The following is a 15,929-nucleotide window of genomic DNA, read 5'->3' on the forward strand; positions in this document are numbered from 1 at the left end:
GAGTTTCACCCGGACCTCTGAAAGGAAATAGCTCCGAAACTCTCACCTGAGTGTAGCGGACACACGAGTGCATCGAATTACCAGCTTTAGAGCTCTTTGTGACCTCACTAATAACACGTCAGACCTTTGAGGGTAAAGATGAGCCAGTGTGAAGGTATAATTTTTTTTGGTGGAGCTCAGGAATTCAGTCCATCTTGACCCCACAGCCCGAGGAGATCGTGTTTCCGTAGGCGTTTATTGGTTTGTTTGCAGGAATTCCTCAAAAGAGACTAAACCGATTTTCATCACAGTTTGTGGAGAGGCTGGGGACGACCCCAGAAGAGCCCTTCTGAGTTCTGGTGCGGATCCAGGATTTTTTTTTTTTTCAACTTTGTTCAACCAGTCGGGGGGTTTCCTTCATCTTTGGTGGTTTGTCAGTGTGATTATTGAGACTTGATGGGGAAAAAATCGGCCATGTTTATGATTGTGTTCAAATTTCATGCAGATCCGATGAAAAAAGGGATCTAGTGAATTTAAATGTGTAAATTAATATTTAATGTAGAACTTATTTTCAACTCATTTTTTAAACTCATTGATAAAGTTCCTCATCACGTCTTTTTGTGTTTGAGAATTCTATTGCTCTCTTTATTGTAGAATTTCTTTGCCTTGCTTCTTTGCCTCAGTTTGAACCTTGCATTCGACAATTCTACTATTAATATTAATAGTTTATCATTGTTGTTATTATCATTAATGGCCCACATCTATAAAACAATGACTATAGCGATCCACAACTGAGCTCATTCATTCCTATCTAAACTATTTTGAGGTTGGACCCTAACCTTCCTAACGTGACCTGAAGTTTTCTAAACAACATTTGCACTTATTGTGTTACTGCCGGCAGTTTGACTATGTGTGTGTCGTACATCTGAAATAAGAAAGAAACAAACGGCAGAAATGGGTACCCTGAAGTATTGGCTTGTGAATTTCATGCATTAAAATCGTCTCAAAATGGATCTGTGGCGTTCTGTATAAATCAAGTACATCCAGGAAGAGGTAAAAAGTGGTGGAAAAAAAGAGGAGTGGAGCAATTTTCACCATCCTGTGTCCCGCCCTGGGCCACACAATCTGCACCATTCAGAGCGTGACAGTTCGACTGTGTGAGAGCGCGTCTGCCAGCCGCGTCCACCGAGCGGCACGAGACGGCGTGAAGGCTTTACCGAGCGTTCGGCCGCGGCTGCAGTGTGAGAGCAGAAAAATGGCTTTAGGTGATGAAAGAAGGTGTTGGGGTGTTTGGATTTCTCAGTTGGGGATTTGTCTTGTAGTGAGACTCTGTGTGGAAAACAACATTAAGAAGAGCAGCCTCATGACGCACCGAGGCTGGGGATTGAATTTAGCCGCTTGGTTTGTGAATGAGTCGAGCAGATATTCATTCTCAAATACGTGGCAAATACATTATGACGTTTTTTGCCTGGAAAGCAGAGAAAGAGACGGTGAAGCTGAAACTAGGAGTTACAGATCCAGAATAAGGAATTGAAGGCATCTCTATCCAAAATTTGACTTATTAGTGTGGTATGTGGTATGGTGTGCGTCCACCCTTTTGATTTAGACATCCTGTGTTCTCCTGATCACTGATGTTAAAGCTTCTGAACACAGATAATCCAAGTACTCGTATTTCCTCCAACACACACACACACACACACACACGCACTATATTCATACAGCACAACTGGTTGTGAGGTCAAACAAAGGATCAAGAGGTTTCCTTCTTCCTCCACAAATCCACGAGCATCTTTGGTCGTCGATCTCTGAACAGTCAGTTTATCTCCGTCTGTCTCTGAGGTGTAAAACCTTCACCTCTTCGACGTGTACCAAGTGTTTAGGAGAAGCAGGAGCACAAGTGTGATTTAGCACAATTTCCAACCTTCAAACACTTCTCCCCGACACTCACCCTCATAACCCGTCACCAGCGCTTTGCCTCTTCCTCTTTTCTCTCTCTCGTCTCCTCCTCTGATGTCTCACGATCCCTAAAAGAACTCGTGTCGCAGACTTCAGCGTCACGGCGAGACGGCTCTATCAGAGTCGCGGCAGCCGAAATCTACTCGGATACCCCCTCATACTCTTTCAGCCTACACCCCCCCCCCTACATTCTTTGCCCGTATCTCCTGCTCTGCTCCGATCTCTTCCTCCCTCCGTCTCCACCTCCTAAAAGAACGACTGACGTGGAGCGTTTTGCTTCTCTTTTTTTGTGTAGGTTCAGCGTCTTCTCATCCAGGCTATTATTATCTACTTTCTGGAGGGAAGATATGGGACAGAAACTGTGGGATGCACTAGTGTGTCTGTGTGATTGTGTGTGTGTGTGTGTGCAGAGTGACAACCACAGACAGATTGTTGATACGATAGAAAAAGTGTAAATACAGCGGGTAAAAAAAAGCCCGTCTTTGTCAGGCTGACGTAATGGCTGAAAGCAGACAAAGGAAATGGGCTCTCGTACATTCACTCGAGCACCAGACGAAGCCGATCTTCACTCCATCTCCTAAATAAAGCTCCAGCAACAATAGCTCTCAAGCACTGTTCACAGACTCCAGCCACTCTGCTCACTATTTATTCACCGACCATATTAGAACCATGAAATCTGTTTTCCAGGAACCGAGAGTCGTTTTATTGTGATCGAGGAGCAGTTTTTAGAAAGAAAACATATAAACGAGCATCTAAATAAAGTATCTGTTTAAAAAACACAAATTTATATTGTGCTCGCTGGACTGCAAGGTGAGTCCCCAGGGAAGAAAAGGCTGATGGGATACGTTACTAAGAGAGAGAGAGGGAGAGAGAGAGGATCCTATTTATAGCAGCTTCTTTGAGACACAAAGCACACAGTGGAGTGATGGACTCAGAAAGGCGGCATTGTAAAACATGCATGCACCTCCCTCTATATGTGTGTGTGTGTGTGTGTGTGTGTGTGTTCGAGCACATGTGAATCTGAGGGGGAAAGATACAGAAAAGAGAGAGAGGGAGAGTGAAGGAGACGCTGGCGGGAGAGAGGGGGAGAATATTTAGGACGGAACTAACAAATGATTCATTGTGGGTTAATTGACCCATTGTGAAAATGATTAAATAGACCCAGTGTATGTTTGGCTCGGACGTGTTTGGCAGAAACGACCAGAAGGGAAAGGAGAGAGAGCGAGAGAAAGAAGAGGGGAGGAAATGGGAAGAGAACGACAATTCAGATTTAATTTGTCCGGATTTAACATGATAAAGGAAAAGAATCACTACAAAAATCTAATCGACATTTTTTTTTATTGGTTTATTGAATTTGCTGATGGAGAGCCTCCCGATTCTAGAAATGACATTAATGTGATTGATGCTGATCTAAGAGTAGGTTTGTTTTGAGTGTCCCCTTGTTACTTTTATCAGGGGTAACTTTCCACTACAACCTCAGATGTCCAGAAACCAAACCCCAAATCCCCTCACCAGTTTCTGGAAGAGGTCCCCGACTCTCTGGTGGTGGCTCCACTGCTGCACGCGGGGCAGGAGTCCGTCGTAGAACTCCTTGTGGATCTCGTACAGCTCAGGCACTTTGAAGAAGATGGTTTCTATCTGGGCCACGGTGAGGACGGGCTGCGACGTCGTGGCTGCAGCCTTCAGAGGCTTCATGGGCTGGAGAAGAACCAACAGTAGAGATGACAGGTGTGACACAGGCTCTTTGCATTCAGTGCATGTGTGGGTGAACTTCAAGTACTTTACAGAATGACTCAGGCTTCAAGTACAGAATAACGATTCGATCACAAAAGCAAAAAGAAGTTGCAGGTGTGAGCATGTTGCTTTTAAGCAGACAATTAAACCATTTGAGTTGTGTTTCTGTTAGTGGGAGAATCACAACAGTAAACTTGTTTGCCATGAAACTATGATTATCCCACCGAGTCATTAAATCCGTTGCCAGAAGAAAGATATGGATGACATCATCTATGAAGCAACTGAGTCCAGAGCTAAAGGGACATTAAACGGGCCATTAGCCTTTATCTCCACTTGTGGCCACAGACGCTGGGAAACATTACATGGTCTCATTTTTAGGGAAGGATATCTGGAATTATATTTCCAGTGTCCAAGTGGCACCAAAAGACAAACAAGTGAGTGATCTACCCCTTGAGCAATTATCAATTTCAGACATGAACTCTGGAAAGGTTCCAGAAAATGTCCGGATCAACCGACTCGGACATTTGCGTTCTCACATTGAATGTCTGTAAATGAGCAGCTTGTGTGAGTTCTCACCAGCAGCAGAGCCTCCAGGTGACTGAGGTACGATTCCTCTGTGTTCAAGATCCCAGACAGGACCCACTTCCTCATCTCCAAACCTTTCTCCAGGTCACATTCAGTCTGTAACAAACACACAGAAAAACACAAAGCGTTACAACAATATCCAGAAACATTTGTAATTTACATCTGTTAACTGTTTTCACACTGGAACACGGAATGAAGAACATTCAAAGCATCGTATTATCCCTTAAATCTGCTCATTTCAAGAACCTCTAATACGACTTGTTTGTAAATCTCAAATTGAAGGGCTCCTGGTTTTTAGCTGAGCTTGAAACTCCTGCAGGTTTTTCCGCTTGTGAGCGCTGAAGTCTGGAGAATCAAACGGCAACAATTGCACCTGCTAGTCATCCTCCCCGGTTTCCTCCCCTCAGCCCAGTCAAAGCTCACGGAGGAGTGCGGACATGAAAGAAAACAGAGAGACAGACAGAGATTCCTCGGGCTGTCTTGTTTAACCACCAAGTCTGAAATAACTCCAACAGGCAGGGTCTCCCGTGGGAACAGGGTTGACTTATAAATATGTGTGTGTGTGTGTGTGTGTCTGAGAGAATGTGGCAGTGCCAAGTGAGGGCGCACACACACTCGTACACTGACACACACCGAGTCCAGGGTTGGTACGCGGAAGCATCCGGCCCCTCAGGTCATGAGGAGGAGGAAAGAGAGAAGGAAAATGGGGAGGAAGGGTGAGGAGGAGGAGGAGAGGAAAAGATGGAGACTTAAATTAGATACAAGATAATTAAGAGAGGATAAAGAGTGGAAAGAGGGCAGACATGAAGAAGAGTTAGAGGGCCAGGCTTCACTCAGCCTGTGTTTGACTGTCTGGAATCTAGATGGGGTAAAACAAAGGCGATGTGATAAAGGTCAAATGGAGAACTTTCTGTTTATTTTTCAGATTAAAAGCTCAGCTCAGTCTTAAAAGGCCATAAAAAGGGAAAAATTCTAATCACAATTCCCTTCAGCCAAAGGTGATGTCATCAAATAGCTTGTTTTATAATATAACTAACATCAATATCAAAGAATAAAAGTAGAGAATCATCATGTTTGAGACTCCGGACTCTGCAGAGTTTCGAACATATTATAAATACACATCATAAAAAGATGGGCAGTCTTTTTACGGGCTGGATGCCTGTGGGTTTTATGCATTTATTTAAGTGAGAGAAGGTTAATGTTTCCATGGCCACTGCATAAGCAGATTCTGGCCCCGAGGATTATGAAACCCAGTCCAGGGTTTTTTACGGCCTCAGTGTTTGCACGGGGCCAAACGACTAAATAAGCTGTTGGCCAAAAACATGATTTAAAAGCCTCACGCGAGCCGGCACGTCATAAATTCAGATTTAATTTCAGCGAATCAACGGAAGATATTGTGAACAATTACAAACAGCACTCAAACTGTACACGTCGTGATTACAGTTTAATAACCATCAATCCTTTACCATGGCAGCTCTGTGCTGCTTGGGCCAGGTTGCGTAATAGAGTCATGTAAAGAGAGCTGGAACATAATTCATAGATGCTGCACTCGGCTCTAGTTTTCTCACGATCTCAGCCAAAGACAATAACGAGACATTACATGATTTATTAAAACAAATTTAAAGAAATCAGACATAGACGACAAGTGGAATGGGATTTGCGGATTCTCCATTTTATCTTTCCTCATCTTAAATAGTTTCCTTCACTGAGAGACATGAACTATTTGCATTTTCTTTTTTCCCTCTGTCTTTTTCTTTCATACGTGAAGGATGAAGGGATTGATTGTGACACACATGTATTATGCATCATTATGGATCTGCGCTGTTTATAAAGTCAGTTTCCTCCCAAAAAATGCTTTGGTTTGCGTATTATGTCGAGGCAGAGCAGCAAGAAAATCTCTATTGCAAATAAAAGGGCACTGGGAGTAAAAAAGTCATATTTCTATGATTTATGATCATAAATGTGTTACGTTGGATTGCAGCAGCTTTAAATCCGTCTGTCTCTGCTGACTTTAAAAGAGAGGAAAGCCTCGGGCAGCGAACGGAGCCCCCTGAATGTTTGTAAATGAATGAAAAATGAATGGGAAATCCTGAGCTACAAGTATCAGCGTGTGCATGTGTCACTTTGACCCTCACTAGAAGTACATGAGACACACGAGCGTCCATTTCAAGCATCACAAAAGAAAAGGAGGAAACGGCCACGTGTTACTGAGCTGCATGAGGGGAGACGGGAGTCATAAAGTGTGTACTCATCCTCTCAGACCCCCAGACGACTCCCCAAGGAAGAGCCCACTTCTCCAGACATATCATCTTTTATTCATCGCCGTTGCATCTAATGAGCCCCTCTCTGGGATCACACTGAAGGCCTGTCTGTCTGCATTTGTTTCTCCGTCATCAAAAAAGTTAAAACAAACACACAATTTCCCTGATCGAAGTATATTTAGGTTTGTGTGTCTCTATCCTCGCATAATAAAATCTAGTATTTCACATTTAAAGCCCATTCTGCGTCAACAAAGCCCCTCAGCGGAGCGAACACAGTTTAGTGTATCCGATTTGCTTCTGATTTGTTTATGCGCGGATGATGTTTCCAGGAGGTTCACGGGGATCAATACAAACAGTGTTTATTGGAACAGCCTGCCGTTGTTGCTCAGGAGGCAGAGATAGAATAACAACATTATTCTCCATCTCCTTCTCTTCTTCCTCCTCTCAGGTTGGAGGGGATGGAAGTGAGCTTGTTCCACACTTTATTAACCCTTTTAAATGTTCAGTTTGTGAAATCTAATCTGTTTAGCCGCCTGCTCTGCCCCCCCGTCGCTTTGTGAAATATCTAACGAGATCGCTTCCCATCTCCGCACGACTGTAAAGGAGCCTTTTTCAGAATGATCCTGTGCTAGAGGAGAAAACCAGGTTTCCTCCGGGTGTTTGATTCTTGCATGTTGACGGAGCCGTGCCTGCCGAGGTGCTCCACATATAGGATTGCCTGCGATGCTGCATCACGCCACGCTTTTAATTATAAGACAGCATGCTGTGCAAGCACCGAAGCTTCATTACAGACGTGATAGATTACAACGAGGCAGATTTTCATCTCACTGAGCCTCCTAATCCGGTGAAGTTGGTCAGATGGACGTTTAGTGCTGACTTAGTAGAAAAGGAAATTGCCTCCCTCTGGATGTGGCCTTAATGTGCGATTTTGGAAGGGGGGGGGGGGGGGGGGGTAAGGGAATCATATGGATGTGGGGGGTTAGGGCTTTTCTGTTGTATTCACTACTGTCTTTTAGGAAAGTGCATAGAAAAGAAGACTTTCCAATTGAATGGAGAAAATGACTGATCCGGTTCACTTCCTTGATAGCATTCCCACTGTAAAATCTTTTTTAGTTTTATTACCAGTGAAATGAACATTGTTCCAACATTACATCATCCGAGGCCAAATCCAAAAGCAATCCTGCGAATCGCTTCTGCTTCTATTTCTAACCTTTAATTTCGTCTCTACTTCCTGCCATTGGTTGTGAAAGTCTGAACTATAGAAACAGTTTCACACTAAAACACAACACTCTCTCCTCTTCTTCTACTTGGTGATGATAAAAATAGAGCAGTCTCTGGTTGTCCTTGAGTGGCCTTCAAGTACCATACGTCTCAAACTGTACTATGATTAAAAAAAAGTGTGTGTTGGTGAAAGATGTGGTCAGTGTGTTTGACAGATTGTTAAAAAATAACACATCACAGCACAGTCGTCACACGTCAGTAGCTGACTTCCAATCACTGACCCCCCCCACCCCACCCAACCCCCCCCCCCCCCCCCCCCCCCAGTGCAGGAAGGAGTCGGATTATTATGAGAGAACACGATCCGCTGAGGAAAATTAGATCAGCAGCAGTCCCTCTGATGGTGATGACTCATCAAAGTGACGTCATAGAACCGTCAGCTCCTTCTAAGCCAATCAGAGTCCGTCTGGCCTCTGACTCATCAATTAGAGCGGCAGACTGGGACGCTCTTGGATGAGGGGGCTGGCCAAGGGCAGATCAAGGACGACGGTAACTCCATTTTCTTGGCAGTTATCGAAAGCCTGTCTAGCTGCCTGGAGAATTCACTGATGAATTCATTGTTGGGATCGTCCGGCACTGCTTCCGTCAACCCTTAACAAACACACACACAGACACACAAACACACATACACACATACACAACCTCCTGCCCGACGTTTGCACAAGGTTTCTGCCTCTGAACATGAGTTTACTCAACAAATCCTCTTCAACAAATCCATCATCCTGCTCTGACAAAAAAGCATGAACACATGACAAGAAACTGGTTGTGCAAACTCAGGCAGAAATGACGTCCTGTGTGTGTGTGTGTTTACATGCATGCAAAGAAATTAAAATCAGTGAGAGTTCCCGAGCTCACAGGTCAAAGGTCAGGGTGCAGTCAAGTGATTCATCGTTTATTGGCAGATGCGAGCCATCCATCAGATTGACAGGCGCTGGCTGGCTCTCCTGCTCAGACAGAGAGCAGCGACCGAGGGGGCTGAGTAACTGATACCGCTTCGTGACCACTGATGCGATTACTTCCACCAAGGGCACAGTGGAGAGGATCAGTATTAGCTTATTACATTCTCCCATGATACCCCTCCATTCTAATCCAACATATGGCTGGAGCACGCTCAGCAGCTACCTGCAAACACGTCTATGGGGCAGAAAATAATGAGTCAACGATGATTGGCAGCTGGGAAATTGTAGAAATAAAAAAGAAATATGGCTGATTTATTAAAAAAAAAAAAATAGGTAAGGTGTGGTGGAGAGGGGGCTGTGCTGTGAGCTCTTGGTGGTGACCTACAGAACGAGAGCATGAATACAAGCAGCTGAAATGGGTGCCTGAGCTCAGCCGTAGAAGTAGAGCAAGGAGATTTGGAGGCAAAGTGAGATAGATCAGGCGTGTTATCAGGACGAGTTTTGGAATTTTGCTCGGTACACCCAGGTGGAAGAAGACCCAGGGGTAGACCCAGAACTCACTGGAGGGACTACATATCCCATCTGGACTGGGAACGCTTTAGGATCCCCCAGGAGGAGCTGGAAATCGAGGCTGGGGACAGGGAAATCTGGAACACCATTCTATCTTGCCTAGGGTTAGGGTTAGCGGACCTAAATGGATGGATGGATACATACGTATAAATAATACATATACGTGTATGTAGCGTGAAATAGATCCTGGCTGTAGCATTCACAACCATTCTCATCTTTGCTGACTCTGGGGTTGTGTGTGTGTGTGTGTGTGTGCGTGTGTTTGTATGTGTGTGTGTGTGCAGCCGTGCGTATGTGTGCCAGACGTCATAGATCACCGCTTTCCCTCCGCAGACAAGAGAGAGGGAAGGAAGGAGGGTAAGAGGATGAAGGCAGTGACGGGGGTGATGGAGGTGATAGGTAATTCTGCCTAATACCCTGGATGAGAAAAAGCCAGACTCTTACAGGGGATGAGTTTCTTCCCCGGACGACTGGTTCTGAGGTTATAAAGGCGGGAGAAATTGTGCTTTATCAATCCTCTTTAATGGCAGATTTGATTTCTCATCAATTGACAGCCTCGGGTGGCGTAGGATTGCTGTAAGAATAGATTAGCATACTTCCTGGACTGTATTGAGGTCAACGTATAAGCCAGTGAATAGTGATACCAGCCACAGAAATGTGAAATATATCATATTATATTATTATTTAGGGACAGTAAGAAAACAATATATTGATTTTAAGTCGTTCACAGGTTTAATAGCTGATTTGCTTCATCTTTCCGACACTGACATGAGACATTGGACGGTGGGATGGCATACAGACCGATTTGGAGGACTCCAGCGACCCCGAGGAGAGGGTGTCCCGGCTGCTGCGGCTCTTGGAGCTGAGGTGCGGCGAAGACGACGGCGAGTCATCGATGTACGGCAGGATGTCGTGGTGCCGCCGCTGCTCCTCGGCGCGGTCTGCATCGTAACCGTATGAGGGGGGGGTCCCGGTGAAGTGACCATCTGTGAGAAGAGAGGAAGAAACCATCAGTTAGTGTCGATGTACCCTGACATCGATATACAGCAACTGTAATAAGTTCAGTTTACTCATTTAGACTTTACTCAACTTTCAAATCACCAAATTCATACTTATTATGAAGCTTTCTGTTCTGCACTCAGTTTTAACAAAGGTGAGATATTTTGTGACGCTGAGCATAGTTGCATATTTTTTGCTCGTGTTAAGTTTATTCTGATTTAACCTGACATCCTGATGCACCGCTGGGCAGGATCACAGTAAGGCTGCATGCACAGAAGTTTGTCACGTGTTGCAGAATTAATTTGGCTAATTAAAGCAGCTCTGGAAACTGGGGCACACCAAATGAGTTTCCCCCCTGCATCTGCAAAAAAAAAACTCACACAACGCTCAACAAGAGAGGGAGCACTTGAAAAGGCCCGACAACAAACTGGGTCAAGGTTCGAATAATTTGAGATCCGAGTGCAGCACCTCTGGGGAAATTTTCGGCAAACCGCACTCTGACCTGCTTCTGCGACAGGCCCGGTGTCTGTGGGGAAACAGCAGCTCTCCTGTCACAGAGGGGTCTCGGCTATGATTACAAGGGCTGCTCATTAAAACGTGAGGTGGAGAGAAACAGATAGAATCGATTTTGTTCAAAGTTCAACCAGTGACTTCCAATAAACATGACGAGTAGGACAGTTCAGCTACCGGGAGGAGGGCGTGCAGTCAGCGGTTCTGGGAATCTGGTGTGCAACAGCTGAGGGGAAGACATCACACATCTCTGCACGTCACAGAAGAGCTTTCTGCTCATCTCCCCCCACGTCAACATTCAACAGAGACGAGAGCCGGGCCTCCTCGGTGCTGACTCAGACCAATAACATGCCAGAGATGAACACAAACAGACACACACACCATCCAGTGCTGTCCAGTTCACACCAGTTTACTTTAAAACACGCTCAGCTGACATCTCCTTCAGTTCTGGATCTCTTCTGCCTCTATTGCATCCATAAATCCATTCATTCATATTTGGTTGACACCATCACACACACACACACAGACATATGCTCCTAAAGTGAAAGATCAGGGGGTAAGGGGGAGAGAGAGAGAGAGAGAGAGAGAGAGAGAGAGAGAGAGAGAGAGAGAGAGAGAGAGAGAGAGAGAGAGAGAGAGAGAGAGAGAGAGAGAGAGAGAGAGAGAGATTGAGAACAATGCCAGTGTGTCCGGGCCCCGTCTGACCTTCAGCCCACCCACCGCTTGCTCCGTGTACTCGCTGCTGCCTGTGGGTGGGAGCTGCCCACTGTGCCCGCGCCGACCATTGGCAAACTGCCTGGCAAAGACCAACATGGGCTCTCTTCATGTGTGTGTGTCTGTGTTTGTGTGTGTGTGTGTGTGTGTGTGTGTAAACAATGTCCTCCCTCAATGCCAAACCTTGCAGCAAACCAAACTGAGTAGAGTACTACACATTCTCCATTCATTTTTATTCATAGCATGTGACGCTGCTGTTATTTTGCACATATGTTGACATTTTGGGGTATTTCCAGACCCTTGTGTTAATATTAACACTTTTGTTTATCAAGTCTTTTCTTTGTTGCATCCTAGATCCCGGAGAGTAGAACTTATTTACCATATCTAATACTTATATAGCTTGTTGCAACATGCTTACAAAATAAAACACATTTGTCACATGTATGATCTATTAAGGATCCAGGGAATCGATGTGAAAAAACACAAGTGGGAAACGAGTGGGTGCCATCCAGGCGTGTGTTTTTCTTTTTCCTTTTTTTATTTCTATTCCTGAACCCACCTCCATAAGGGAATGCACCCTCTCAAGCTCATGTTTAAAAACTCCTCCAAAGATTCATTCAAGAACTACAGGACTTGCTCTAATCGTCGTACCACCCTGCATTGGAAAAATGCTGTCACCACAAACACACTGGAGATGTGTGTGTGTGTGTGTGTGTGTAAGATTCCTTTAAAGCCCACACACAGCCTTTAGGACAAAAATATTGAACATCCAAACAATAATTTTCAGTACGCAATGGTCTTCTGGTTGAGAGGGGGGGGGCACAGTTCTAAGCCTAAAAAACCACAGTCATGAATAATAATGATAAACTGCAGATAAACTGAGGCTGCGTGAAATGCCAAATGAATGACCACAGCTCCGACTCTGACTAAACCGAGAGTCTTCTGGGGAACTGATGTCTCCACGGAACAAAAACACACAAAAGCCAGAAGCTGAAAAAGCTTCGGTGTGTGTCTGCTTTGGTGTGTGTCTGCTTTTTACAAATAAAACAAGAGAAAACAAATGAATGAACAAATTAGGGATTAATAAAAAATAATAATACACAATAACTGGTGTGACCTGCAAATAGACCTGCCTGCTATTGTGCTCATCTTTATCTTTGAACCATTCTATTACTTTATGGATGTAGGCCAATATTGAGGAGGAGTGTGTGCATGACCAGCCGTTTCCAGTGGGGGAGGGGCTGAGCTTCACAGGTTAAGTTAATGGGTCACTATAGCCTGTGGTCGTCAAACACTGAGCTTCAGTGTGTCCACGTCTGACCCCATCTCGGCCCAGACGCCGCTTCTAACATCGCCTCTCTCTCTCTGTCTGTCTCTCACATTCTCTCTTTGAACGCCCCTGCTCGCTCGTTGATTTGTGGCCTCGTCCTCCTCATCGTCATGCAGCTCACACATCAGCATCTTCCTCTTCCTCATGAATACATACGAGAGACACACACACACACACGCACAGTGCTGTGAAGTGGTTACATGGAAACAGCGTTTGGGAGGGGACAGGTCGTTGTTTTCCTGCTGCAGGTGGAACCATTACAATCACACCGGGAAAAGCTGGTGCTCATGATGCTGCCAGGGCAACACACGGGTCTTTCCAAAACAATATCACAGGCCGGGGTAGAGTGTGGCTGCCAGGGTGTCATGTGACACTCATCTGTTGACGGGATGTCCCACTTAACAGAATACACAAGGTTTCAAGTATTGTTTGCGACAATATTCAACAAGCAAAATACTCTTTGTTGACAAGCTGGACCAGTGCAAATGTTTGCTTCGCCCAGTATAAAGACTGGGAGCTCAGGGAACAGCCACCATGCCTGTCTGCTGACTACTCTGAGGGATCTTTCACATCTGCTTTGTTTGGGTCAGACAGACACATAATGTGAAAGGAGCCTGGGATCAACGGCCCAAGATGATGTAAACTACTTCATTCGATTTCTCTATTGACAGACAACATTCTTTATGCAGTAATTTAAAAAAGCCTAAACACAATAGCCACATCAGACGCCCACCGGTCAATAAACCAATCAATGTCGAGTATAGGGAAGGTAAAAGGCAAGTCTTAAATCTGCTCCCTAACAACATAACAAAGACATGAACCTTGGTTCAGACCTTTTCTGCATTTCAGATGTGACAACTAAAATGTTTTTACACTTCAGTCTTTGTACCGTTTGTAAGAGGCCATTCAACACAGCTCGTCTGAGTTTAGTTGAGATAAAGAGCTCGGTGGAAAACAGACAAAGGAAACAACTGTTTCCTACAGCTCTGAATCGCTTTGTGTGGTGCTGAAGGAAAGGAGGAGTTAACAAATATATATATAAACCAGGGATAAAAAAATATTTCACATTTAAGTCGGAAATAATTATGAAAAATGTCGACAATGAGAAAGAAAATCATAAATTACAATGAAGAGAGAGATAATAGAGACAATGCGACAGAATTAGAGCTCTGAAATTAGAGAGAGAGAGAGGGAGCGAGAGAGACTCTCTAAGGAGGCGTAAGATATCCTCGATAGTGAGCCCGCTGCCGCTCCATCCCCCATCATGCTCTCCACTCAGCATGGCCGCCGTAAATCTGCCCCGGCTGCTGACGCCTTTATTGGACTCTGGGTGGAGGCCTGTCATCCTAACACTGCCAATATAACCCAACCTCTAGCGCACACACACACACACACACACACACACACACACACACACACACACACACACACACACACACACACACACACACACACACACACACACACACACACACACACACACACACACACACACACACACACACACACACACACACACACACACACACACACACACACACACACACACACACACACCTCTACCTTAAAGCCCCACCCAGCCCCATAGGATGCTAATGTTACGCTACAACAGAGCCCTCTTTCTTAATCCAGCTATTTGTAGAGAGAGGAGAAAGTAATCAGAGATCGAAACGGTGCCTTTTAATGGCTTCCTCCAGCCCCCCCTCCATAAATCTGTCTCACATACAGTCGGCTAGTGGGGCACAGTGGATTTGAGAGGGCTAATCGTACTGAAGAGGCCAAATCTGGATAGTGCAGATAAAGAAGCTGGAGCCCTCTCCTTTGAATAATGCTGCAATCTTTATTTTTTCTGGCCTCCGAATAAATGGCGTCATATTTATATGCAGTGTGTTACTGTAAGTGTAAACCAGGATGGAGAGGGGGAAGTGGGGTGAGAGTCGCTGCAAGGGGAAGAATAGAAAGAGAGAGCATCCCCTGAGTTCCCCCCATCCCCTAAATATCCAATCTAGAGACAATTTAGCACAGAGGACAGGGGGCGGGGGGGCTGGCAGGCAAGTGAAAGTGGAAAAAGCTCCTGAAATTAAAGTGATGCCTCAGCCGCTGCATCGCTGGGGGTGGGGGGGGGGGGACAGACATGCCGTCGAATGAACTTCAACGCAGCCTTTCCTCCCATAATCCTCCAGCGACCGTGCAGGCACTTGACAGCAGTTAATTTGATAAATGTCGCCATCTTGTCATTAGAGGGGCGGAGGCAGCGCCACATAGAGAACGGGTTGGTGCTATTCTTAAATTCCTCCATATCTGCAATTTTAAATCAGGAAGGGGCGGCTGCTGTCACCCTCTCAGACGTGTCTCAGACTGCCGAGACAGATCCAGTAGATGGATGCTCGGCTTTTACTTTGCGGTCACAGTGGTGCATCCCTCCCGGAAGCCATTCTGTGTCGCTAGATCCGAAAGCTAAATGCTTCTCACGAGATTTAGATTAATCCTGAAGGTGTTCTTCACACAACTGCTGAAGATGAAGCCTTGGACTTCATGTAACTAAGTGTTCGTTTAGCCACACAAATCACTTGCAGAGGTAAATATGTCCCCTGACGTTTGTTGATTATGTTTTCATCTGCGTTTGTTTGAGAGCTCGCAGGATTACGCAAAAGCTTCTGAACCAATTTCCATGGAATTTCATGGAGGGGTGGGACATGGCCCGAGGAGGAACCCAATTAAAATTGCAATCGGAAATTAATTAATCTGCTTTTAAAACGGTGAGATGAGTTATATGCTCTCTTCTAGTTTTATTTGATCAATTAATTTGTATGTGTCTTTGCAGCATTTGAGAGCCAAATGGACCACACACACACACACCATCGTGCATGATGACACTAACTTTCATCATCTCCCTTTTCAAATGCAATCCATTAATCACAAATTCCTTTTACTGATCAAACCAGCAATCACAGAGGCCTGACGTCCATCTGCCGGTAAACTCCCTGTTCCCACTTCCTGGCATTATTAAAATACTGGAGCTGAGAAATGATAATAAACCAATTTGTTTCCTGGAGGTAATCTCTCAGCCTCAGCAAAGCTACTCTCTGTGGATTCGACCCAGCACCACCACCA

General features: G+C 45.1%; 1 protein-coding gene across 1 annotated transcript in view; it reads right to left on the bottom strand.

Moving 5' to 3' along the window:
- bcr (BCR activator of RhoGEF and GTPase) overlaps positions 1-15,929 on the bottom strand; it is a 79,836-nt gene that overhangs the window by 23,789 nt on the left and 40,118 nt on the right. Inside the window, exons 2-4 of the mRNA XM_053411387.1 lie at positions 10,064-10,248; positions 4,246-4,350; positions 3,448-3,633 (exon numbers count right to left, since the gene is read on the bottom strand). Coding sequence (XP_053267362.1) covers positions 3,448-3,633; positions 4,246-4,350; positions 10,064-10,248 — 476 coding nt within the window. The remainder of the gene's footprint in view (positions 1-3,447; positions 3,634-4,245; positions 4,351-10,063; positions 10,249-15,929) is intronic.

The sequence above is a fragment of the Pleuronectes platessa genome, chromosome 19 (genome assembly GCF_947347685.1).
Source record: "Pleuronectes platessa chromosome 19, fPlePla1.1, whole genome shotgun sequence".
Lineage (NCBI taxonomy): Eukaryota > Metazoa > Chordata > Actinopteri > Pleuronectiformes > Pleuronectidae > Pleuronectes > Pleuronectes platessa.